We start from the raw sequence: 26,214 nt of genomic DNA, 5'->3' as shown, positions 1-26,214 counted from the left end.
CAAACTGTTAGCAAACACACATCCTGAATCTCTTTTTTGGGGTTCCTTAACACTGAACCATTACTAAGCCTTTGGCTCTTCATTTTGCATTTCTGAATTTGTTCTTTTTTAATTTTTTCTTCTTGCACCTTAATTCTGTAAATTTTGAGCTCCAAGTTCTTGCCAATAACGCTGTTTTCTTAAAATCTACATGATTTTCCCCGACTCCATATATATAGTAAGCTATGTAGTACAGTCATTATCTTCCATTACTAAACCATTTTCCTTTGAAGTCTCTCAGTAAATGTTTTAGTCATTTTCTCGAAGCATTTGAAATGTAAAATTGTAGTCTTTTTTTTTTTTAATCTTTTTCCGCTCTGCCCGTCCAGTCAATCAGCAAATGCCATCAGTTCACTGTGGCAATCCATCCCACACCAATGCCCTTGTTTCCTTCCCCACTACCTTCGCCCTGACCTTAGACTTCTCACGTGGACAATCAGAACTGTCTCCTTAGTTTGCCTTCCAGTCTCTGGGCAGTTTTCTCTACCATTTAAAACATTGTTGCCAGATTAATCTTTTTTTTTTTTCTTTTCATATGTACAAGCTACTCATCTCTCTGCTCAGAAACCTTCACTCTTTACATACAAAATTAAATCAAATTTAGCCTCCCTAGGCTCATATTCCAGCACTTCTGTGCTTTGATCTCGACTAAATTTCCAACTTTATTCTCCCTGCTGCTCTACGTGTTCCAAAGTGGCCTACATCCAAACTGTGCAACTTGCTGTTTTGCAAAAATCAATTATAATTTCTCACCTTGGATCATATGTTTTCCAGAAATGTCTGTCATCTGTTAGCAAAATCTAGTTCAAATATTTATTTACAATTTTTTTTTTAAATTTTCCAGGCTAGATTTCATCTGTCTTTTCTCTGACCCCTAATGCACTGAGTCCACAACTCGTGTGTGCTCCTTATCCATTCTGTCTCTGTTATCATTAGTGTTTCATATTTGTTTTCTCCACTTTTGTCTTGAAAGTTCCTTAAAAGCAAAGTCTTATTTGTAGTTTAAATTTTTCTTGAAATTCCTAGTACATGTAGCATATATTAAATGCTCAATAAATATTTTCATTGCACTAATGTCTTTACCATTTATAACCATTCCTAAGCTTCTGAATCCCGTAAAAGTTATTCTTATTTTTTCTTGAGCGTTAAACTATCAGTTAAGAGTTTGTCAATAAAAGGAGCTAAACGTGTCCTGTTGATTAGCTTATTGTCTTTACAAACACCTCAAATAAGAATATCATAATTTTTTTTTTTTTTTTGCTTTGGGAAACACAATTCAAACTTCATTTTTTGTTGTATTTTTAAAAATGAAATGATTTTTTTTTTCAGTCTATGAATATGCTTTGCTTTATCTCTTTGTTGGATTACAGAATTTGTTTTAAATTTGAATCCCTAGGGCACCTGGGTGGTTCAGTCCACTAAGCATAAGACTCTTAACTTCGGCTCGCATCATGATCTCAGGGTTATGAGATCGAGCCCTGCATTGGGCTCTATGCTGAGTATGGAGCCTGCTTAAGGCTCTCTTTCTCTACCCCTCCATCCCCTACTTTCTCCCTTTCTAAAGCAAAAACAATAATAAATCAATCAATCAATCAATCAATCCAAATCCCCTTCACCGAAAGGCAGATGCTTAGGACACTGGAACCAGGCTGGGTCCTCAAGGGCCCTGGGGGGTTCAAAGACAAGACAGGAGAGGTCATAGCAGGAAGACAAATGTAATCCAAGAGACAGTATCAGATATTAAGACTAAATCAAAAGACAGGAAGACACTATAAAACTAAGGATATATTTCAAAGAAACAGGAAAAGGGCAACTAGATGGCTCAGTTGGTTAAGTGTCTGCCTTCTGCTCAGGTCATGATCCCAGGGTCCTGGGATCGAGCCCTGTGTTGGGCTCCTTGCTCATCTGGGAGTCTGCTTCTCCCTGTCCCTCTGCTGCTCCCCGTGCTTGTGCTCTCTCTCTCGCTATCAAATAAATAAATAAAGTCTTTAAAAAAAAAAAAAAAACGAAGAAACACGGAAATGTTAGGATTCCAGCATAAAATGACATTGAAGAAATACAGAAAGCCGGGAGAAAAATGAGTGTAAAAGCCCTAAAGTTGCATGCTTAAATGAGAAGCATTCCTCTGTGGTGAAAATGCACAGCGTGGTATAAAATCAGGATAACAAGAACATCTTCTTAATCGTGTGTATTTTATTAACTATCCTTTCTCTTGCCACGCATTAACTTAACTCCGATCTTCAATGGAAAAAACGCACTTTTCATTTTTACCCCCTACACCCATCCACAGCCATGAGACCATATGTCCAATTTCCTTAATTCCGACAATTATTCAGTCACTAAGTTATGACCAGTGTTTTTCCTCACGTTTTCAAATACCATAGTTCAGGGTCTCAGCATCTTTTAATTCAGCATCTGAAGTGCGCTCACAACTTTTCTCCCTGCCTTTAATCTCAGTTAGCTCAAATGCGTACCATCACACAGCCACCATATTGATTGATATAAAACAAGAATTTGATGATTCTCCTCTCTTCCTAGAACCTGATCATGATCTCCCATCCCCTACAGGAAACAGTCCAATTTCCTTGACGTGGCATATGAGATGCTCCATGCCCTGCCTTCATCTTTACTTTTTTCCATTAATATTTCATTAACAGGGAATTGTTGATAATTTTCTGGGGAAAAGAAAAGTCCTGTTAATTGCCTCTTTGCTTTTGCTCACACTACTCTATCTTCACTCCTTTCTACTCAGCTTATATTCCACTTCCCATTAAGCACTCTTACTACACGTGAACTTCCTCATAAATTTTCCCTGAGCACTCTGTCTCTCACATTGTATTTATTACTTGTCAGTTTATTGTTTGTCTTTTTTAAGACTATGAGCTTCTTGAGGCTAAAGAAGATGCCTTAACCTGTATATCTTAATTGACCAGTTATATAGTAGGAGCTCACTAAGTATTTACAGAGTGAACAGCCTTAAACAGAATTATGAGTGAAAAACAGACTAAGTTGTGGCTACTTAATAAAATTAGAGATCTTAGAAGTGGAATCATTAAATGCTCAGACACTTAACACCTTAAAAGGTGAAAACAATGTTCTCCATTTGTTCTCTGCTTCTCAGCTTTTGCTCATCTGCAATCAGAGTCATGCACAAGCCTACATTTAATGTTATACTGAATTAAGACTTTATTAGAAGGGAAACCAGATGAGTAGGATAAGAAAGTAAGAAAACACATAGCAGAAAGATAACAGAAGTCATTATTTAAATAAAACTTGAACCTAAAAGAGCCAGACATGTTTTCTGAAGAAAAGCTCAATAAGAACAATGAGAAATATATCTTGGTCCCTATTAAATTGCAGTAGTATGTACTTACTATATTAAAGTCATAGTGGTAGATCACAAGAAATCTTTTTAACTTAGGAGTGAAGGCATCAACCTGGAAAAGGCATATTTTGGTCACTGTTGTGCTCCGAGTGTCTAGAAAGTGCCTGGTATATAGAAGACATTGAATGACTGATATCATAAATGTCAAATGAGTGAAAGTAGAATACTCAGAAGAGGAAAGCTGGATTATTTGACATGTATTTTGTGACAGACGGTAAAAATATAAGATTTGCATGGTGTACACATACACACGCCATATATAATTGCTACTCATGTGTTCCATGTTGAGTCAACCACCATTTTATATTGCAACAAGACTTTTAAACTAAAATACATCATTGTGCAGAAGACTTATTTTTATGAAAATATGTAGCCTAATTTGAGATGCTAATGTATACTAAAGAGCAGTGATTTCTGCTAACACAAGTCTGGGTACTCAGGAATGTATAGAAATGAAAGGTTAAGTCAAACCTTCAGACTCTCAAAAACATATGCGAAAGACCTATTGCTTAAAAATATAAAATGCAATGTTAAGCAATGTGAAAATTATCCTATATTCCTATATGAATATCCTATATTCATAATCAATTAAGCTCATATTATGTTTTATCCATTTTATATCCCAGCTTTTTTTTCAATGCGTCTGAATACTTTTAAATATGAAGACTCCCAAAGATATAAAGTGGCAGAAAGAATTTCATTCACATGACCTTTGAAAGCTCTTACAAAAATCTCATACTGCATGTATGCAAATTAATTCCGTTAGTGGATATTACAAAAAAACTACATCATTGAGTGCACTCTTCTATTTCCATTTCTGTGGCATAAATTAGGTGATTTATCTTTTCGTATGTTGGACACAAATTGCTGAAATGCCTTAGGTTCATTCTTATTGTTCTTGTTTCAGTAAAAATGGTACCTCCTCCAAGAGGCCTTCCTGAGAAGTTTATCTAAATGAGTTCTCCTGAAGTCCTTCTCCATCACATTAAGCCTTTTTGTTGTGTACATACCACTGTATTGTCTTGGAGCCAAGGTGGCAAGAACTTTATCTTTCTTGATTTCCACCATAAATTCAATCCTTAGTACATATTTAATAATTACTTATTGGATAAACAGATGCAAAGAAAGTTCAGATGTCACACTTGGCAAATCATTTCAAGGAATCATTGATTGTTAGATATCAAAGAGAGAATTTTATCAACAAAACAGTGGTGTTCATGTGGATAAAAAGTGATGCCCAGACCTATGAAGTACTCCAGCCATAGAATATTCTCAGTATCACTTTTGATTATACTATGGAAAATGTGGGTTTTCATGTATAACAAAAGGAGGCTGGCATCTCTAGATTCCTCTGTGATTTTGATTTTTATGTATATACTATAAGCCAGATTTTGCTTGTGGTTGGTTTCATTTTAACTTTGTTTAGATATTTACATTAGTGATTTAGGACAGTCAGGATGATAGGAGGGGGTATTTCTTTTTTTTTTTTTTTTAAGATTGTATTTATTTACTTAAGAGAGAAAGAGTGAGAGAGAGCACGAGCAGGGAAGAGAGGGAGAAGCAGGCTCCCCTCAATCAGGGAACCCCACATGGGGCTTGATCCCAGGACCCTGGGATCATGATCTGAGCCGAAGGCAGACGCTTAATTGACTGAGCCACCCAGGCACCCCAGAGAAGGAGATATTTCAATAGAATACCATTATAGAAGGTAAACAGATATTCTGTCCAATTTCTATAACCCAGTAACATCAGTGGAATAGACAAAAAATACTTTTTTTTATATTCTATATCAAGTCTTACTAGAGTATTGTCGTGGCTCATGGAACAAACGTTGCTGGTCTTCCTGTCCAAACCGAAGTAATGAGCCACTTCAGGATGAAGATTCAGAGTGGCAGATGAAGTTGCATGTCCATCCTTGGGTTAGGCCATATGACCTAAACACTGGCTCCTCTAGAATTGTCAGCATTCTGAGAAGTGATTGTAAAGTCATCTTAAAAAATTGTCTTCATTTCACTGTGAACTAAAATACTTGGACCAGAACAGCTATAATATTCTGAGAAAATCTTTTTTCTTTAAGATCTTTAAGATGATACTCAGAAACTTGGCATTGTGAATTAAAGCTATTATTTTATGATGTATGTATTCATGATTTATAATCTTCAATCTCTAGTTCCTCTGTGGCTGTACATAGTTAAAATTCTGAGCCTGCTAAGCCCAACTTAATCTCTAGAGACCTCCCCATCCTCCAGTTGTTATTTGACCTGGCTGTGCCTATAGAAAGCTTTTCTTTCTTCTCCTTCCATTCACTTATAAGCTTCTGTTCTCCCACAGCTGCTTAGAAGGATCCAGTTTTATTGTTTTAAACTATTCAGTTTAAATCTCTTTTATGATACTCTCAGTGCCATTAATAGTCCTATGTATGCTTTCAGTTGTACAACAAACAATGAATGAGAAGCTACTACGGAGGGGCTAGGCAGGATCATGGTTAAGTGAACGGCCCTGGTTCCCCCAACCCCATTTATATCCAGCTCCACAACTTACTGCATGTACGACTTTGGGCCATTTAGTAACTTTTATGTATTTCACTTTCCTCGTTTTTGAATGTGGATGATGGTGATAATAACTACCTCATAGAGATGTTATAAAGATTAAAAGAGCAAAAAGTATAAAAAATTAGAAATGAATCTGGCACACACAGTAAGTGCATGGTAAAATTTAATTTTTGGTATTACTCTGATTCAATGAAAAATAAGATATAGCCCCAACTCTCATGGCTCTTGTAGCTTAGAGACAAAAATTTAAATAATCAATTATAACTGTGTGTAAGTGCCATGAGAGGGTCATTCTGAGGGTGTTAAGCTAAACACAGAGGAGACAAAAAGTCCAACCTTATCATATGTCTCATTTCTTCTGGGATGTGTTCAAACACTCTGCTGATAAGTTCTTCCTTCATTTTAACAGCCAGCTTTCTGGAGACAATGTCTTAGCATCAAAATTTGGCATTAAAATGTTGGGATCATGAGGCTGATGAATGCTTTAGCAAAAACAGGCAGTGTATTTAAAACTAACAAATTAATTAGAGAAATTCTGTCAACTGTACCCCTCTGCTTATGAGAGCCTGTTGGAAGGAGTACAAAGTAAGAAGGTCTGCTTTTCACATGATCAGATTTATACTTATTTGATTAGAGCAAAATGGCAAACTTAACTGTCGAGACAGAGGTTAATGCCCTTCTGAGCCTGTCTCCAAAGTTCAGAACTGATCTATTTTTACACAATGGAGTGTGAAGAGCCATGGGCTGAAAATAGGTACAGATCATGTGTCCCAGTAGAATATAGGACGTCAGTATATTTCATTTTCACAGAACATGAATCGGGCAGAGAGTATAATACTGTCCTTCTGACCTTTCATTTGTCGAATAGACTGTTAGGAAAGAAAGCATAATTTGCATGCATCTTTACTTGTGCAATTCTGAATCTTTTTTTTTTTTTTGAAGTACATACTTGTTGATTTAAAAAATACCCTCTAAAATATGTTTAGTTAAGATTAAATAAAACAGGCCAGAATCATAGAACTGTAAAGTTATACAGAAATCTTATAAATTATCAGATATGCACGTAACAGGCACAGTAACAAAAGGCGAGAAAAACTTTAAGTGGCCTGGTCATGGTCACACTGCCAAACAAAGAAATTGAATCTTTTTCTCTCTTTTTTGTGTATTTTTTCCCCTGCATCCCTAGTTTCTAGAAAGCAAATAGACAAAAAACATTTATCGATTTCTTAATGTGTGCAAAATATTGATCCGAGTGTGATGGGAAGGTAAATTATAAAATATGGTTTTAGTCTCAAAGTGCTTACCATATGCTTGTAAGAGACAAGATATAAATACATGGATAAAAATAAACTATGAAAAAAAGTTAAAGTGCATTACTAAAAATACAAGAAATGTAAAAAGTTCACATATGGTTAATTGCCAGAGCAAAGATGACACTACATACTGAAATTCTAAATGGATTGAAGACTTACATGTACGACTTGAAATCATAAAACTCCTAGAAGAAAACACAGGGAAAAAGCTTCTCGATGTTGATCTTGGCAGTGATTTTTTTTTTGGATGTGACACCTAAAGCACAAGTGACAAAAGCAAACATAAATAAGTGGGACTACATGGAACCTAAAAGCTTCTGCACAGCAAGAGACACAATCAACAAAATGAAAGACAACCTACGGAATGGGAGGAGGTATTTGTAGACCACACATCTGATAAGAGGTTAATATCCAAAAAATACAAGGGACTCAAACAACTCAAGAACAAGAAAATAAGTGTCCAATTAGAAAGTAGGCAAAGGATGTGAATAGACCTTTTTTTTTTTCCAAAGAAGATACTCAAATGCCCAACAGGTATGTGGAAGGGTGCGCAACATCATTAATCACCAGGGAAATGTAAATTAAAGCCACAATCGGATATCACTTCACATCTGTTAGAATGGCTATTATTAAAAGACAAGCTGTAACAAGTGCTGGTGAGGATGTGGAAGGGTTATGGGGAAGGGGAGTGGGGAAGATAACATGCATTATTATGAGAGAGAGCCAGACCACCGTGCCTTTTCCTTGATTTTTCCTAACATTGTTCATTACTTCTCTTTTCCTCCCCCACAAGGTTTCTCTAGTGGCATTGTTTATTTCTAGGACTTCAAAAATTAGTCCTATGCAATATTATGTAATTCCACTTATATGAGGTCCCTGGAATAGGCAAATTCATAGCAACAGAAAGTAAAATAGATGGCACCAGGGATTGAGGGGAGGGAGAAGGGGGGATTATTGTTTAATGGTTTCCAGAGTTTTTGTTGAGAATGACGTAAGAGTTAGATGCAGTGGTGGTCACACGGCATTGTGAACATATTTGAGAACCTCACACTTTGGAATGGTTGATACTATAAAATTGTTATATGTATTTTATGAAAATTTTAAAAATTAATCTTATAAAATAGCACCCAATCCTGTATCTCTATTTTGGATCTTTAGAGCCATTTCCACCTGCCACCTGCTCTTGTCACCTGAAGGCCCAAGATGCTTCAAACTCAATACAAAAATAAAGCAAAATCCTTTCTCCATACACTGAGTATCTTTGGGGATTTATTTCTCCCCAGACCAAAAAGCTCAGAAGTTGTTAAAGTATGCGGGTTGTGTTCCATGTCACTTCAGAGTGACCCTAACTGGATCACATCTGTATCTTGCTGCTGCCCACTCCCTCACTTTGGGAGCTGGGGTTCCGCTGTGTCTTAGCGGATATTCAGAAGCGAGCAGCTTCCTCTTTCTTGCCACACCTTACCAGCCTAACTTGCTCTCTAAGTTTGCTAGGGTTGTCATAACAAAATACAACAGGCTACATAGCTTAAACAACAGGTATGTATTTTTTCACTCTTTGGAGGCTGCAATTTCAAGATCAAGTCAGCAGAGCTGGAGTCTTCTGAGACCTCTCTTCTTGGCCTGCCGTTGTCCACCCTCTCCCTCCGTCCTCCCATGGTCTGTTCTCTGTGCTGACATATGCCTGGTATCTGTTTCCTCGCCTCATAAGGACACCAGTAAGATTGGATTAGGGCCCACCCCAATGAATTCATTTTAACTTGCTTTCCTCTGTAAAGACCCTCTTTCCAAACAGGATCACATTCCAAGGCACTGGAAATTAGGGCTTCAACATATACATTTGGGGAGAATACAATTCAGCCTATAATACTTGCCAACACAATGCAGTGCTCCATGTAAGTCTAACTAATGTGATGTATAAATGAATGTTTAAGGCATCTTAGGATGCCTGCCTAGTTTTAGGGCCTGGTCTGATTTCCTTATGTCCTTTGCACATGTACATATACTATTATACACAGATTATTTCTATTACTGGCTGTTAATGATGAAAATGAATTTATGTGGCTTATATTTTAAATTCTCAAATATAGATTCTTATCAAATTCTCCAATACCAAACACCTTCTCTTGGGATTGTCTTCTAATTCACACTAGTATCTTCTGGTTCTGTTTTAATAATATTTTTTAGTTCAGCATGTTTCTGGACATCTGTCTACTTTATTTGCTGTATTTGACAGTTCAGATCAGTCTATGTTTACCATGTCAGATAGGCTTAACACTTACTCTGCAAATTATTCTTACAACTTGCTCACAGCTTGTGGGCCACTGGAGCTGCATTCTGTTGGAGTTTATACAAATCCTTACAGGGCGTCAGCCTGGGATACCACACGGCAGGGCTGAGATACACAGTCTCCAAGGAACACCCATGTTGTCAATATAAAATTCCTTAAAATAGGTTTGTTTGGTCTGTTTCTATCTCTTTTTCTTTGCTTCATAATCAAATTTAAGTGAATGTTAGGAGAATTTTCTGTCACTTACTATCCTTCTGCCTGGTACCTAATGGAGCAATATGTCCTTATGTTCCAGGAAGGCAAATCAATGGGACGATGCTAAGAATAAATTAATTTCAAACTTCATTTGCATTCATATTGTAAGACTTACATGTGATTGAATACCTCAAAACCAAATTAGGTGCATATGAGAACTGTAACAACATTAAAATGTTTGAATCTGTCCATCTCAAAATTCATCTTGTTCTGATCAATCCTTTACAAGCAGGCAGATTTCTTTTAAGCCACTTCATCATAATTGGCCATTTGTATATGCAGAGATTTTAGGCTAATTACCTTTGACATAATCTGAAGAGACTATTAATCTAGCAACTAATGATATAGCTGGGTTTCAAAATAAGTAGTGGTGAAAAATGTCAGTATTAAAGAGGCTATTGTAAACTATTTCTCTATATCTCTATTGGGCTTTTCTTAATATAACTCTGACTAAAACAAGATGGACTACCGTGTGGCCATTGAAAAGAATAGCAACTAGGACCATGTCTCAAAATGGGAAATATTTATATTATAAAGATGGGGGAGAAAGAAACAAATATTGAATGTATATTACGATTACAAATATATTAAGGTGAATAAAAGTTTGTCTTAAGGGAATATATAAACATATTAAAACACTTATTAAGGTGATGAGACTACAGAGATTTTTTCTTTTATATATTTTAAGAGGTGTGTATATTCATTTTTTTCAAAGATTTTTTAAGTGCACCTCTTTGATAATACAAAAATACTTGATTACTTTCTTCTTTAATGAAATGGAAAACTACAATAAACTAAAACTGAGACATTCCATATTAATTCAGCAATCCTCCTTTTTCTATTTCTAAACCCTTAACTTTCCCAAAATAAATCTTAAAGGTAAATATTCCTTAGCTTCATAGTTTATTATATAATTTTTGATATTCAGATTATTTAGGAGTTGCAATAAAGCTTTCTTTAAAAAATAAGACAGATTATCTCAACTAGAGAAATAGATTATCTTAAATCTTCTCTAATAAGACACAGAAATCAAGGGAAATGCTTTCAGTTTAAAAAATTGAAGCAGTACCTAACTTGTTAGCCAATGTTTGGATAAATGTTTAGAACATGTTTAAACATTAAGATATGCCTGTATGGGCCGATTTCCTCATGCATCCAGTCAACCATCTTGCAATTTAGAAGGCAAACCACCAGATCAATACAAGCCAGTTGGGAATGCTGAGGGAAATTGTTTTTAAATTGCCTCATGTGTTTCCTTTCTTGAAAAATAATGGAATGTGTATGTACAATTCACCTTCCAAATTTATTATATCAATAGAGCAGCTTTATTGTAAGAATCCTATATTTTATTCCTTGACTTTAGCCACGAGGGAATTTCATTGACTCTGCCCTAAGAATATCTTATCATTTTCCTCTTTGGAAGCTTTGCACTCACCTTAACTTTGGTTTTTAATAAATAATCCCCCCCTTTTTTTTTACCTGACTCAGTATCTTTTTACCAAATTACCTTGAAGCATTTGTTTCTTTGAAAGTATAGACTATATGGTCTATACAGTTCATTCGATCTTATCAATATTGTTTTATAGTATAGCTATAAATTACAGTGTTTTGTTAAAACAGATAACATTGAATGAACTTTATTAAATGCTTTACTTGCATTAATTATCATAATCTTCGATAGAGTTGCTAGTATTATGTCCATTTTACAGATGAGAAGATTAAGTCTTGAAGAATCTGAGTCATTTTCTACGGGCCATTTAGTTCTGGAATCAGGAATTGGACGTGCATGTGTGCACACACACAAAGAGAGAGACTAACCCATACTTTTTTTTTACTACTTACAATTATTTTATACTGAATATATACATGTATATCTTCTTCCCTCAACTAGGTGTAAACTTTCAGATACTTCTTTATTTTAGGAACCATGGTTTCCAAACTCGACTGCTTATAACTTTGAGTGTGTTATTAAAAGTAGAGATTTTGGCAGCTGGGGTGCCTGGGTGGCTCAGTCATTAAGTGTCTGCCTTTGGCTCAGGGCGTGATCCCAGAGTCCTGGGATCGAGTCCCACATCAGGCCTCCACTGGGAGCCTGCTTATTCCTCTCCCACTCCCCCTGCCTGTGTTCCCTCTCTTGCTGGCTGTCTCTCTCTCCATCAAATGAATAAATAAAATCTTTAAAAAAAAAAAAAAAAAGTAGAGATTTTGAGTCATATCCCCTGAAGATGTAGCTCCAGATTCTTAAAAACAGAATTCGAGCCTGGTAAACTGTATTTTAGTAAAGTACCATAAATATCTCCATAAGATTATCATCTGCCTCTGAAAAGTAACAGGGAGGAGAATGTCATCTTTGGCAGGTCACTGAAGCCTTTTTTTTTTTTTTTTTTTTAATGATTGTTGCTGTCATGAGAGCCATGATGAGGGCAAGGACCCATGGAACAATCCTGAATAGTTTCTTTTATTTTCCAAAAAATAAAGGCATTCAGATTCAGATTTTTAAAAATAATTGTTGTGGGTAAAATTAAAACAGACAAGTTCATTGCCATCAGTTTCATACCCCACAATCAACAAATATTCATGTCAGACTCTCAAAATGTGTAAATTTCCAAAGAACAAATTTATGGTTAACACCAAAGTCTTTAGGGTTTGTGGTAATTCCAGTTATGTGCAAAAGTAAGATGGCTCCTTAGAATCCATCAAAACCCTAAGTTAGAGAGCTGGGTTGCCCACCAAACCATGGTTCTTCCTCTTGCTAGCATGTGATCTTTGGCAGATTACTCAGTATCTTCTATAAAATGGGGTAGTAACAATACTTAAGGTATAGGATTTTTGCAAGGGTAAAATAAATTAATACTTGTAAAACATTTAAAGCAATACCTGGATACCAGCAAGAATATCAAAAAATATTGTTTCGTATTTTTATTATGTTCATTCTTTAAATTATCCCTGCCTTAAAGCAAACAAAGAAACAAACAAAGAAACCCTAACACATCCACTTATTCTAATTCTCACCAGTCCAGGCTACTGAACTGGGGGAAGGTGGTTGGGGGGGGCGGTGGAGAATAGGGCGACATCAGCAGCACTCTTTTACGGGATGTTCTAGGTGATAAAGGGTCAATTGATACAGATTTGACTATATTTATTTACTTGTGTTTGATGTTAATATAGAAGTCTATATGGCTGGATGTCATTGGAATGTCTAATATAAGTTCTTAGAAGGAAGGTCTTATGTGTTCTGCAAAGTCTAAAAATACAGGGTGTGTTGGGTGTAGGAATTTAGCAATGTAACAGCAGCTCTGTTTTGTTAAGATACTCTATGATTCATTATTGTAATGATGGTAATTATATTTATAGCTACCATGCCTAAAACATTTTGGAACTATACTGTGTAGGATAAAATAATGTAGAATGGGGAAGTAAATGCTTCACAAAATGGAACTTTCCACCATGATGCTTAAGTTATTGGTAAAAAATTTTAGTGCTTCAAGGAGCCTTAAAATATCACTATTCTTTTTAATAATAACCAAAAAATTATTGCTTAAGCTTTCCCAGGGTCTTAGAGTTTGCATGATTCCTACGTACTGATTTATGGTTAAAATAAATCCTTTGTGGGGTGCCTGGGTGGCTCAGTCAGTTAGGCGTCTACCTTCTGCTCAGGTCATGATCTCAGGGTCCTGGGATTGAGCCCAGCTGGGCTCTGTGCTCTGCAGGGAGTCTGCTTGTCCCTACCCCTCCACCAGCTTTTGTGCTCTCTCTCTCTCAAATAAATAATCTTTAAAAAATGAATAAAAAATCCTTTGTGAAGCCCTCTTTCTATGAATATCAAATCCCATTTTCCTGATTTTCATAAAGTTAAACCAAAAGAATAATAAAAGATAACCCTGAGAGTGAAAAAGCAAGTCACAGATGGGGAGAAGATATTTACAATGTATATCCCAACAAAGAACTCATGTCAAAACTATAAAAAGAACTCCAACAACAACAACAACAAAAAAAAAAGAGGAAAACTTGACTGGGCAGTTCACCAAACAGGATATTCATCTAATCAGTAAGCCTATAAAAATGTGCATAACAACATTAATCATTGGGGAAATTGAAGATAAAACTACAATGAGAAAAAAATTTTTTTTTAAGATTTTATTTATTTATTTGACAGAGAGACAGCCAGTGAGAAGGAACACAGGCAGGGGGAGTGGGAGAAGAAGAAGCAGGCTCCCAGTGGAGTAGTCTGATGTGGGGCTCGATCCCAGGACTCTGAGATCATGCCCTGAGCCGAAGGCAGGTGCTTAATGACTGAGCCACCCAGGCGCCCCTACAATGAGAAAAATTTAAAAAACAATAAGATGTCTCTGCATACCTACTAATGGCTAAAATCAAAGAATGATAACATCAAATTTTACTATGGATGTAGGACTACTGGAACTTATATATTGCTGGTATGTGAGAAAAATAATACAATCATTTTAGAAAACTTTTGGTAGTATCTTCTAAAATTAAATATAAGCTTACCTAATCACCCAGCAATTCCAATATAAGGTAAATAAATATTTAAGAGAAATCAGTGCAGGTATAGCCGTTGTGGAAAACAGTACAGAGGTTTCTCAAAAAGTTAAAAATAGAACTGCCTTACCATCTAGCAGTTGCACTACTGGGTATTTACCCAACGAACACAAGAACACTAATTCAAAGGGATACATGCGCCCTTATGATTATTGCAGCACAATCTACAATAGCCAAAGTATAGAAACAGCCCAAGTGTCCATTGATGATGGATGAATGGTTAAAGAAGATGTGGTTATACATTTGAAAAATTCACTTAAGATTGTGTACTTTACTCTGTCTGTATGATACTTTAAAAAATATTCTCTAGTCTGTGACTTAACAGCGAACATAAATAATTCTATCATACATTAGCAAAACAAGACAAAGGACCATTGAAAAGGAAAACCATTCATATTTGAAAAAAACTGACATGTCAAAGTAAGATCAAATGCAGGAGTCTTCATTGTTGTTTGTTGTATTTTGCTTTTATTTAATAGAGAAAAGTTTATTTGGAATTTGAACAGATTTTTAATTTACTCAACTGCTTAATTATATAAATATGGTCTCATGATTATTTAGTTTATACTTTGGGATTAATCTTATACTACATTATTTACTTTGTTATGCCAATTGTTAAATCTTAACTATTGATAGCTCTTTCATTTGGCCCCCTTTGAAATACACTCATCATTGTGGGATTTTTTTGTTTGTGTTTGTTTGTTTGTTTGTTTGTTTTTTAGCATTTCTATACTTTCTATTACTACAAGATGCTCCAGGAAGGAAAAAAAATCACATATTTTTTAAGTGTTGACAGTAAACTTGGTAATTTGGAGTACCTTATTAAGGTCAGGGCCATATTTGATTCTGTTAGGAATGGAGCATTCCTCAATTTAACGCATATGGTCAACACTTCTAATTCAGGCCAGACATATTGCTAAAATAGCTCATTATAACAACTGCCATAAAGAATCTGGTTGGAAATTAGAGATATTAATAACTTAACTGTGTGTCTTACTTAAGTCAACGTGCTATAAGGAACTGTGATTGATGGAGGAGGAGCTTTAAAAGTCTTTTTTTACATATGGAGAGATATTAATAACTTAATTAAATATGTTCTCTAAGAAAATGTGCTATAAAGAAATGTGATTGACGGAGAAGAGCTTTTAAAAGTCTTGCTTCATTTCTAGACTCACATGAGTGTTTCTATTAAACTATATACCTCAAAGCAAGCCAATTTCATGGGAAGAGAGAGGGCTTTTAAATGCAAATAACTTTCTGTCTAATTATATTTTTTCTTATCAAATACTTGTTAGAATTTATAGTTTCAATCTGATAGGGGTAAAAGTTCCACACACAGAGAGAGAAAATTAATGGATTCCTTTAAGCCATAACAATAATATGAATTTATCCCTGTGGTGTTATAATCAAGGCAGTTACAATAGGTATACCTGAATATGCAATGCATCATAGAAAAAGTTATTCACATAAATAAAGAACAGCTGAATTGTTTATAAAATATACTTCCAATTATTTTCTAAAATAAAGGTTGAGAGAACAATGAAGAGAAAAAAATTATGTAGTTTAAATCCAAGAACACAGATAAAAGAATTCTCTATTTTATTATTTTTGTTTGAAAATTCTTATTTTCTCTGCAACCTGACTTATGTTCAATTTCCTCCTCTATGTCATTTTACATGTGAAATCATTAACTCAAACAATCAAGTGGTCCTTTTAATAACCTCTCTCTGTCTTCTTTCAACTCATGTGTTTACCTTGAATACCTTGAGTGGTTCACCTTTTATCTTCATGAAGTTTTTGTATAGAAGAATTTTGAATAATAAAAAACACACTTTTTATACACCAGAGACTTGTTTCTCAAGCTGTTTGCTTGAGAGAGCTTTCTAGGAGTTTTAAGTAAATATCTCCCAATGGGAACAAAACTAGTCTTTGTGAGCACTTTTTTCCACTGCTGAAACTCCATCTTCCTTCTTTCCTTCCCTCCCTTCTTCCCTTTTTTCTTCTTTTCCCCCTTCCTTCCACCTTGCATATCTACATGCATATTTACTGAGCACATACTACGTGCTGAGCCTTACTGTAGTCCCACCCCCACCATGGCTCTTCAGCACCAGTTAAAATTAACCACAAGTTGTCCTCAGTACAGCCCCCCATGGAGTCAGCTGAGCATTATTTGGACTTGGATGATGCTATACGAGGTACCACATGTAATATACCACAAGGTACCTCTTTTTTTGTTGCTATGCTCACTTTTTGCTTATTACAGCTGATTTTTAAATAGTTTACCATCCTCCCTGAAACCCCACCATTAGAGACTCTTCTTTGCTCTGCTGAACTGACAAGATATTGTTAAAAATGAAGTACCTTCTTTTCCATGGTGGACCCCAAATTCTGTGCCCCCTGCATCAGCTGGAATTTTCTTACCTATTCCAAAGTAAGGTCAGGTCATTTCATGAAGCAAGATTGAGATAACTTTTTTCCTCAGTGTTAGAATCTATTAGTTTATATATTTTCCCAAAGCAAGAATTCAGATCTCAGCTTTTGTTAATACCTCCAATTTTTTTGCCCTTTTACCAACTTTTAGCAGGATTTCCTTCAGTATCTATGTCTCTTAAAAGAGATCACAAATTTGGGATTAACCCTTTTCCTTTGGGGCTCCTTGGAGAAGAAATTTTTGAGAAATGGCTTTGTGGTAAAATGTAGGTTCCTATTGTTTATCCCTTTACATATCTAACTTGCGAGATTAAATATGGTTGGTCTCAGGGTCACCTGGGTGGTTCAGTCAGTTAAGCATCTGCCTTTGGCTCAGGTCATGATCTCAGGGTCCTGGGATCGAGCCCCACGTTGGGCTCCCTGCCCAGCCAAGAGTCTGCTTCTCCCCCTTGCCCCTACCTCCTACCTGTGTGCTTGCATTCTCTCTCTCTCTCTCTCTCAAATAAATAAATAAAATCTTTTGTAAAAAGTGGTTGGTCCCATATCTCTATTTTGGTCCAAAAAGATGGCACTATGTCTAATCTGGACCACTTCTACAGAATGAAATCAAATGTGTAAGTCTAATTCAGAATTGGCCTGGTTCCAGAAATAAAACAAACAATTCAGGAAAAGGAAAATACGGTCCTTCCAGTCTAAGACTTCCGGTGGAAACCCAGGAGGCTTTAGAAAGAGTGATTTTCTGATCTAGCCCAGAAATAGTTTGAATTACAATTATAAATTACAGTTAGATTAGAGTCTTCTTTGTATAACTCTTCTGGCACACCCCATTATCTTCACTTTAATGTGAACAACATTAAGAAAAAAACATTCAAATGCTTGTCTGGCAGCTGGGCCTTTGTTTCAGAATCCTGGTCAGTAGGTGCAAGTTAGATTGTTCAACACATGGAGCACCGAAGCAGCAATACTATAGCTAACAGGAGGTAGTGTGGCTTTTCTTCATAAAACAAGGTAAAAGGGAGACTAAAACTCATCCACATTTGAGTTCTAATTTTATATAAAGTATAGTAAAGGAATTGGGAAGTTATAAAAGGTAAGACGTATATATCCAATTCACATTTACTGAATGTTTAATATATGCATACACTGCACTAGGTGCTGGGAATACAAAGTTCCAACACAAAAATAAAACATAATTTCTGGCTTTAAAGAGATAAGCAGATTATTAGAATTTATGTGTCTTTGGTTCTGAACTTAAATTGCAATATTGGGCTATATGTAGATTTTAATGTAAGCTTGTGCTTTGCTTCCTGATATGATGAATATCTCTCTTCATATTTGTCTGCCCTTGCCATCTTTAGGAGATCGTCAACTTCAACTGTCGGAAGCTAGTGGCTACCATGCCGCTGTTTGCTAACGCAGATCCTAATTTTGTGACTGCCATGCTGAGCAAGTTGAGATTTGAGGTGTTTCAACCAGGAGATTATATCATACGAGAAGGAGCTGTGGGTAAAAAAATGTATTTCATTCAACATGGCGTTGCTGGTGTCATCACAAAATCCAGTAAAGAAATGAAGCTGACAGACGGCTCTTACTTTGGAGGTTAGTGAAAAAGAAAATGCAACTGAGCTGAACGTTGCTTTGATTATGTGTCTTTCTTAGAATTTTGGAGATGTCAGGATGTTGTTTTGTTATTTTGACTATGAACTTGTATTTGAATTCTGATGAAAGTGTCTATAATGGTATGTTTTCACTTTTCAGTGTCACATACTCAGTGCTTGTACATTTACTACTGTGTTAGTTGGAGTATCTTTTTACCTTCGCAAACTAGAACTGATGAACCCTGGCTTAAACCAGATGGAAAGTATATTTTTGTCTCACACAGAAGTCCCAGGAGGGTCAGATGGCTCTCCCCAATACAGTTTTCAGGGACCCAGATTTCATGTATTTTGTTGGTCTGCCATCCTCTAGAGTGATTTTCTCATTTATACAAGAGGAACTGGTTCCTCTCCATCATGTTAGATATGGCCTACAGGAGGGGGAGAAGGGGACAGAGGAAGTGAAGAGTGAGCAGCTTCTCTTTAGAGGTGTACCTGAAATTATCACTATCAGTGCTTGTTTACATCCGATTGGCCAGAATTTAGTTACAAGCATACCTCTAGGTGTAAGAAATGCTGAGGAATGTAGCCTCTAGTTGAGTGGTGTGTAAGTCAGGGTTCTCCAGAAAAACAGAACAAATAGGAGAATATACATACAAATGGAGAGTTATTATAAGGAATTGGCTTATGCAAATATGGAGGCTGACAAGTCTTGTGATTGGCCATTGACAAGCTGGAGACCCAGGAAAGCTGGTGGTAGAATTTAGTCTGGCTCCCAAGGCTGGGAACGAGAGGAGTCGAAGGTGTACATCCCAGTCTGAAGGCAGAAGATGAGATGAGATGTTAGCTCAGCAGTGAAATAGGAAAAGAGGGTCGAACTCTCCCCACCCTACTTTTATCCTAGTCACACCACCAGTGGTGTGGATGATACCCCCTCACATTGGGGAGGGCCATCTACTTTACTGAGTCCATTGATCCAAATGCTAATCATATCTGGAAACACCCTCACAGATACATCCAAAAATTGTGTTCAATCTGGGCACCCCGTGACCAATCAAGCTGACCCATAAAGCTAACCATTATAAATGGAAATTAGCCTTGCTAAAAACCCTGAAAATACAAATTGTTTCCAACTTTTTGCTATCATAGGATATATATTGATACTTGTGCACATGTATAAAACTTGCGTAGAAGTTGAATAACTGGGTCCAAGACTATACATATTTTTAAACTGAGATAAGCACCGAATTGTTTCTTTGATGGGACTGCCTGTGTCTTCATGCCTTGTCAATTCATTTTGACTTTTGTCCTCTTAATAAGTAAAAATGGCATCCCTTTCTTGTTTAGTGTGCGTTTCCATTATTAATATTGAGGTTGAAGCGTTCATAGATTTATTCATCATTTGTATTTTATTTTTTCTGTTTCTATTCTTTGCATATTTTTCCAATATGTTTTTTTGCCTTTTCAAAACCATTTTATAGCAACATTCCTAATGTATTTTTGATAGGCTATAACTATTTTCTTCAAGACTGTTATTTCTCTTCTATCTTTATAACTTCGCTTTCATCATTCTGATCTTCATTATTGTTGATTTGATATGAACCTACCTCTCCTTCCCCTTAAGGCATCAGAGATTTTTTCCTTAGGTGGGTTTTGTACACTGCAAAATTACAGAAATGTTTTCCATCTTTACCTCTATTTTATTTAGTTTTGCATTTTGTTATATTTTATTATAGTTTACTATCTTTATTATACATACCTTGATTCCATTTTTATTTAGTATTAACCCATCCAGCATATATTTGTGAATATAGTGTGAGGTAAGATTCTGTATTTTTCCCCAAAAGAGATAAGTTTTCCACCATCATATATGGAAGATTTCATCCTTTCTGCAAAATGTTAAAATATTTCTTTAATAATATGCTGTTACAATATACACTAATGTGATAATAACAACTAATACTGTATTGTATATTTGGAAGTTGCTAAGAAAGTAGTTCTTAAAAGTTCTCATCACAAAAAAAAATTTTGTAACTATATATGGTGACAGATGTTACCTTGACTTACTGTAGTGATCATTTCTCAATACATATAAATATCAAAGTATTACATTGTCATGAGCACGCTAGGAAGGCACACACAGGAGTTGTGTCTTTCCATAATGCCAGCTTTATTCAATCATAAAACAAGGTTAACATAATGATAAAGCAGTCAGGATTCCAAACTCAGTGGCACTTCACTCTTTTAACTTTGCTTCTTACTCCTCACACAAAACAAAGCACAAGACAATTTACACAACAAACAAGAGAGTAGGGGGAGTAGGAAGTGAATGAACCAAACAGGAAGTCAGTCTGTGGGCACGCAGTTGAGATAAGCTTGGTCTGTCCGGCTCAGCATTCACTCAGCACATGCTGCTTACTATGTCCCAGCAGTGGAGGATCTCGGTTCTGTTCAGAAAGAGATCGATCCGGCAGAGCGAGCTTCACTGGCTGCTGCCTTCTTGATGTGATCAAATATGAAAGGGTCAGTGTCTTGAAAGTCTGATAGTTTGCTGCAAAAATCTTTCTTTTTTAAAGGGGTTTAATCCGTCTTGGGCCTCTGCAGACCTCCCCTGTTTCTGCCCATCATCAGTTCTGAGTCTATTGTCAGCTGGTGCTAATCTCGGCGGTTGGTCTTAGCTGCGATGCCCTTCGAGGCTTGTGTCACTGCTTGACATGGGTGATTGCTGTTACTCTCTGCAGTTGTATCCCTGAAACTAATGTGTTGTGTCAATTACATCTCAATAAAAGAAAGAGAATCCTGGGATGGGGGGAAATATCTATAAAATCCACTCGATTTTTAGGTATCAGGAAGAAAACCCTATATTCTGTACCTTTTCTAGGATACATGCAGATTCGTAGAGGGGCTTTAATCATTCTAATCGAAGATGCTTCCAGGTAGTGTTGAGACAAAAAAGTAAAACAACTACAGAGGAGCCATTATGCTAATATATGGCCATTAGAGGCTCTTTTGCATAGAGGAAATAACTTTGGAACAAGCAGAAGGGGGACACTGTTTTTTCTTAGTTTCTACCAATTCTGTTAAAACATTAGAAACGTAATGATTAATATTAGACCTCTGGTACCACAGTATCAGGACTTGGCAAGCTTAATGTTTAAATATTCCTCAACACCAGGAAACTGAAATGTTTTTCTTAGGAAAAGGCAAGAAGTCTGTCTTCAAATATCTACAGGCTTATCCTGTAAGAGGCAATTCAAATGAAGCTCTTTTCCTTCTCATAAGTGAAATTATTACATTGTGTTCATCCTTCACAGACTTTATAATACGCCATCTCTTCAGAAGGCTTCTCAGTCAGAATCAATGTTTCCCACCTTTGTGTCTCCATAGTACTCATAGCTTTCCAGGGTCTTGGCCTCAGTCGGCCTCACACTGAAATTAATAGTGTAGTTGCCTGTCTTCCGTCTGATATTCAATGTGTACATCAGAATCATCAGAGGGCTGTTTAAAGCCAAAGATGCTCAGGCCCCACCCATCAGAAATTCTGAATCAGTAAGTCCAGACTGGAGACAGATTTTTATTTGTTCATTAGAGACTAGTCAACCAGTATATCTGATTCCCTAAAAAAATCAGTAATGATTTAAAAAGTATTCAAATCAAATTAGTAGTTGAGAAAAAGGCAATGAATTTCATGTTGTCATATAAAAATATATATATGCTGACTTTAATAAGTTTTCTTCAATAACAGCTAAGAAACATTAACTAGGAAGGCTTTGAGTTTTATTAAATGCTTTTTTTTTGGAATATATCAAAAAAACCAGAAGTTTCTTATCCATTAACGTATTGTGGCTGAATAAAATCTATCAACTCAAGTTAATTAGCTTCCTTCACTTTCCCTCTCACCCATGAAGGACGCTTTTGAAGCTTCCAGCTTCCCCTTCTTCCCACTCTTCTTTGTCATGATTCTGTGCTGCTCGTTAGCCCCTTAGCCTTTTGTGCAGATTGTTCTAAGAAAAAAGAGATTTGGAAAAAAGCTAAGACCTAAAAAATCTACTTTAGAAAGCACAGAGCATCAATGTTCAAATAAAGGAAAAAGAGTAATTGAAAGCCGACGGGGTAAAAACTAAAAGTGTGCGTGTATAGGCCAAGTGTTGGGGAAGGTGGTTTGGGAGGGAAAACATTTTTGAGGCAATTAATGGGGGTGTGATAAATATGTAGAAGAAACATCTGGAAAGGACTTTCTGGAAGTGTTATTATGCACTAAGAGTGTATTTTTACATTTGACATGCATTTCGTCAATTCAAAGGAACTTTTAATTACTATATAGTTATATTTGCTAATATGACTAAGGTTTTATACCAACACTGGAACACTCGTTTCCCTAGATATATCTGGATATGCTATTAGTAAAGTCAATTACAGTAATGAATATCCTTGTGTTGAGTTGTAGGATCATTTCTGGGATAAAAACTACTATGTCCTGATGCATTATTTAATGTTTTTAACACATTGTAGCATCTCTATAAGTGAAATCGGGCTGTTATTTATTGCTATGGTGGTGATTTTTGCGATCCCTTAGCTAATTTTGGATATCAGGTTTTGTTTACTTCTTGGAAAGAGTAAGAAAACTTTTTTTTTTAATGTATTCTCTATTTTAAGGAAGTTTAAACAATCTAGGCATTACCTGTTACTTGAAATCTTCTTAGGTTTCACAAGTCAAGCATTGTGTCTGATTCTCTGTCTTCTATGGTTATTAAAGTCCTCCAGCTTTCTACCTCTTTATGAGTAATCATTCAGTTCATCTACTTCAATTGTTCATAATAATGAAAAGCTTAAAAAAATAAAGTCTGATGCCAGAGCCAACATTATATCTTAGAGTTTCTGATGGAATTGAGTGGAGTAGTAGAGTTGAGATCTAAACATCAGCATGTAAAAACAAAATCCACAGAAGATTTCAAATAATTTTCACATAATATATACATATATGTATACATAGTTCCCTTTTTATTTTCAATAAACTTTTAATTTTTAATTTTAGAACAATTTTAGATACAAAATGATTGCAAAGATTATATGGAGAATTCCATATATTCCATACCCAGTTTCCGATTATTAATATTTACCATTACTCTGATATATTTGTCACAATTAATGAACCAATATTGATACATTATTATTAATAGGTACTTAATAAAACATACACTTAATTCAAATTTTCCTAGTTTTTGCCCAATATGCTCTTTTCATTCAGGATCCCATTTACTTGTGACGTCTTCTAGCTTACTCTTTTTTTCTTTTTTTTTAGATTTATTTATTTTTAAAGAGTCAGGTGGTGGGAAGAGAAGAGGCAGAGGGAGAGAATCCTTCAAGCAGACCCCCTGTTGAGTGTTAGCCCAACGTGGAACTTGACCCCACAACCCATGAGATCATGACCTGAGCCAAAACCAAGAGTCTGGTGCTAAACCAACTGAGCCACCCAGGCACCCCAGTTTGCTCTTGGTTTCTAAGTTTTCTTAGGCTTTCCTTGTTTTTTATAAACTTCACAATTTTGAGGAGCATTGGTAAGGTATCTTATAGAATATCTCTCGGTTGGAATTTGTCTGATGATCTCATGATTAGTTTGGGGTAAGGTTTTGGGGGAGGAATATCACAGACATAAAGTGCCATTATCTTCACATCATACCCAAGGGTATTACTATCAATATGTCTTATCACTATTGCTGTTAACACTGATCACCTGGATTGAGGTAGTGTTTGTCAGGCTTCTCCACTATAAAGTTATTGTTCCCCCTCATTCCATACTTTTCTGTTTGAAGGATAGTCACTAGGCAGAGCCCACGACTAAGTACTGAGGAATAATGTTCCACTTTCTTAGGGGCAGAGTATATACATAAACTATTTGAAATTATTCTAAATGGGAAATTTATTTACTCTCACATTTATTTATTAAGCCCTTTTTTATTTATCAGTAAGGACTGATGAATATTTATTTATAATTTGGTTTGTAATCCAATACTACTTTATTTTTTTAAATTCCTGTGTAGTTAGTATACGGTGTTGTATTAGTTCTAGGTGTACAATAAAGTGATTCCACAGTTCCATGTATTACCCAGTGCTCATCTAGATCAGTGTACTCTTAATCTCCTTCACCTATTTCACCCATCCCCCACCCACCTCCCCTCGGTAATTACCTGTTTGTTTTCTTTTTTTTTTTTTTTTAAGATTTTATTTATTTATTTGACAGAGATAGAGACAGCCAGCAAGAGAGGGAACACAAGCAGGGGGAGTGGGAGAGGAAGAAGCAGGCTCATAGCAGAGGAGCCTGATGTGGGGCTCGATCCCATAACGCCGGGATCACGCCCTGAGCCAAAGGCAGACGCTTAACCGCTGTGCCACCCAGGCGCCCCTACCTGTTTGTTTTCTATGATTAAGGGTGTTTTTTGGTTTATCTCTCTCTCTTTCCCTTTGCTTCTTTGTTTTGTTTCGTAAATTCCACACACAAGTGAAATCATATGGTATTGGTCTTTCTCTGACTGATGTATTTTGCTTAGTATTATACTCTCTAGCTCCATCCATGTTGTTGCAAGTGGCAAGATTTCATTCTTTTTATGGCTGAATAATACTCCATTGTGTATCTACCACATATTCTTTATCCATTCATCCAATGATGACACTTAGGCTGCTTCCATACTTTGGCTATTGTAAATAATGCTGCAATAAACATAGGGGTGCATATATCCCTTCAAATTAGGGTTTTTGTATTCTTCGGGTAAATACCAGTAGTGCAATTACTGGATTGTGGGTAGTGCCATTTTTAATTTTTGGAGAAACCTCCATACTGCCTTCCACAGTGGCTGTACCAGTTTGCATTCCCACCAACAATGCACAAGGGTCCAATACTACTTTATTAATTATGTTGCTCAAATTATTCCAGCTTTGGCCATTTGGACCTCTTTCAGTTGGCCCCTGTGTACCTTTGAAACACTCTTGTTATTGTGGGCTTGGGGTTTTTTATTTTTGTTCTGTTTTGTTGAGATTTTTTTCTAGCACTATAAGATGCTCCTGGAACATTTTGTATATTTCCTACCCAGTCTTAGATGCAGCCATTTGTCTAAGGATCCCTGGTTCCATTCATGGGAGAGTGGTTTTAGAAACCAAGATTGGGACACCAGGTGTACTATTACTACTGGGCTATCATTACTTGTACACCCTGTCAGGTGACAAGGCAAAGAGATACATACTCATATACTAACCTGTGTATATACATATGTCTATAAATATTTCCATGTGTATCTGTCTGTTAAGCTAAATATGATATTTCCAAATTCTAATCCATTACCATAGGCTTATTTTGACCTTCTTTTCTTGTTTATCTGTAATAATTCACTCAAGAGTAAGAAATTGGCTTCCACTATATATTTACTTAATTGTTCAATTGTATTTCAGCTATTGTATTGTATTCAGCCTTGCATACCTGAAATAATTTTTAATGGTTCAATTTTCTAATATTTTGATCTCAATTTTTCTGTTTATGTTCATGAGGGATATACCTCGATACTATTCTTTCCTGTAATGTAGTTTTTTGTTTATTTTGGTTTGGTTTGGTTTTACATTAAAATAATTCTCACCTCATAGAGTGAAATAGAAAATGTTCTCTCTGCTTTTATTTTCTGGAAAAAATTATGGAGAATTGATATTATTGCTTCCTTATATATTTGGCAGAGTTCATTGATGAAAACATCTGTGATTTGTATTTTGCTGGTTACTTATTATTGATTCAATTTCTTTAATAGATAAA

The 26,214-nt window shown here is 35.8% G+C and overlaps 1 protein-coding gene across 1 annotated transcript in view; it reads left to right on the top strand.

The window, feature by feature from the left end:
* The window catches only part of HCN1 (hyperpolarization activated cyclic nucleotide gated potassium channel 1), a 164,865-nt gene that overhangs the window by 98,631 nt on the left and 40,020 nt on the right, over nt 1–26,214 (top strand). The window contains exon 4 of the mRNA XM_026506932.4: nt 18,183–18,423. Coding sequence (XP_026362717.4) covers nt 18,183–18,423 — 241 coding nt within the window. The remainder of the gene's footprint in view (nt 1–18,182; nt 18,424–26,214) is intronic.

The sequence above is a fragment of the Ursus arctos genome, unplaced genomic scaffold (genome assembly GCF_023065955.2).
Source record: "Ursus arctos isolate Adak ecotype North America unplaced genomic scaffold, UrsArc2.0 scaffold_15, whole genome shotgun sequence".
Classification (NCBI taxonomy): domain Eukaryota; kingdom Metazoa; phylum Chordata; class Mammalia; order Carnivora; family Ursidae; genus Ursus; species Ursus arctos.
This window is presented reverse-complemented; position numbering and strand designations above follow the sequence as displayed.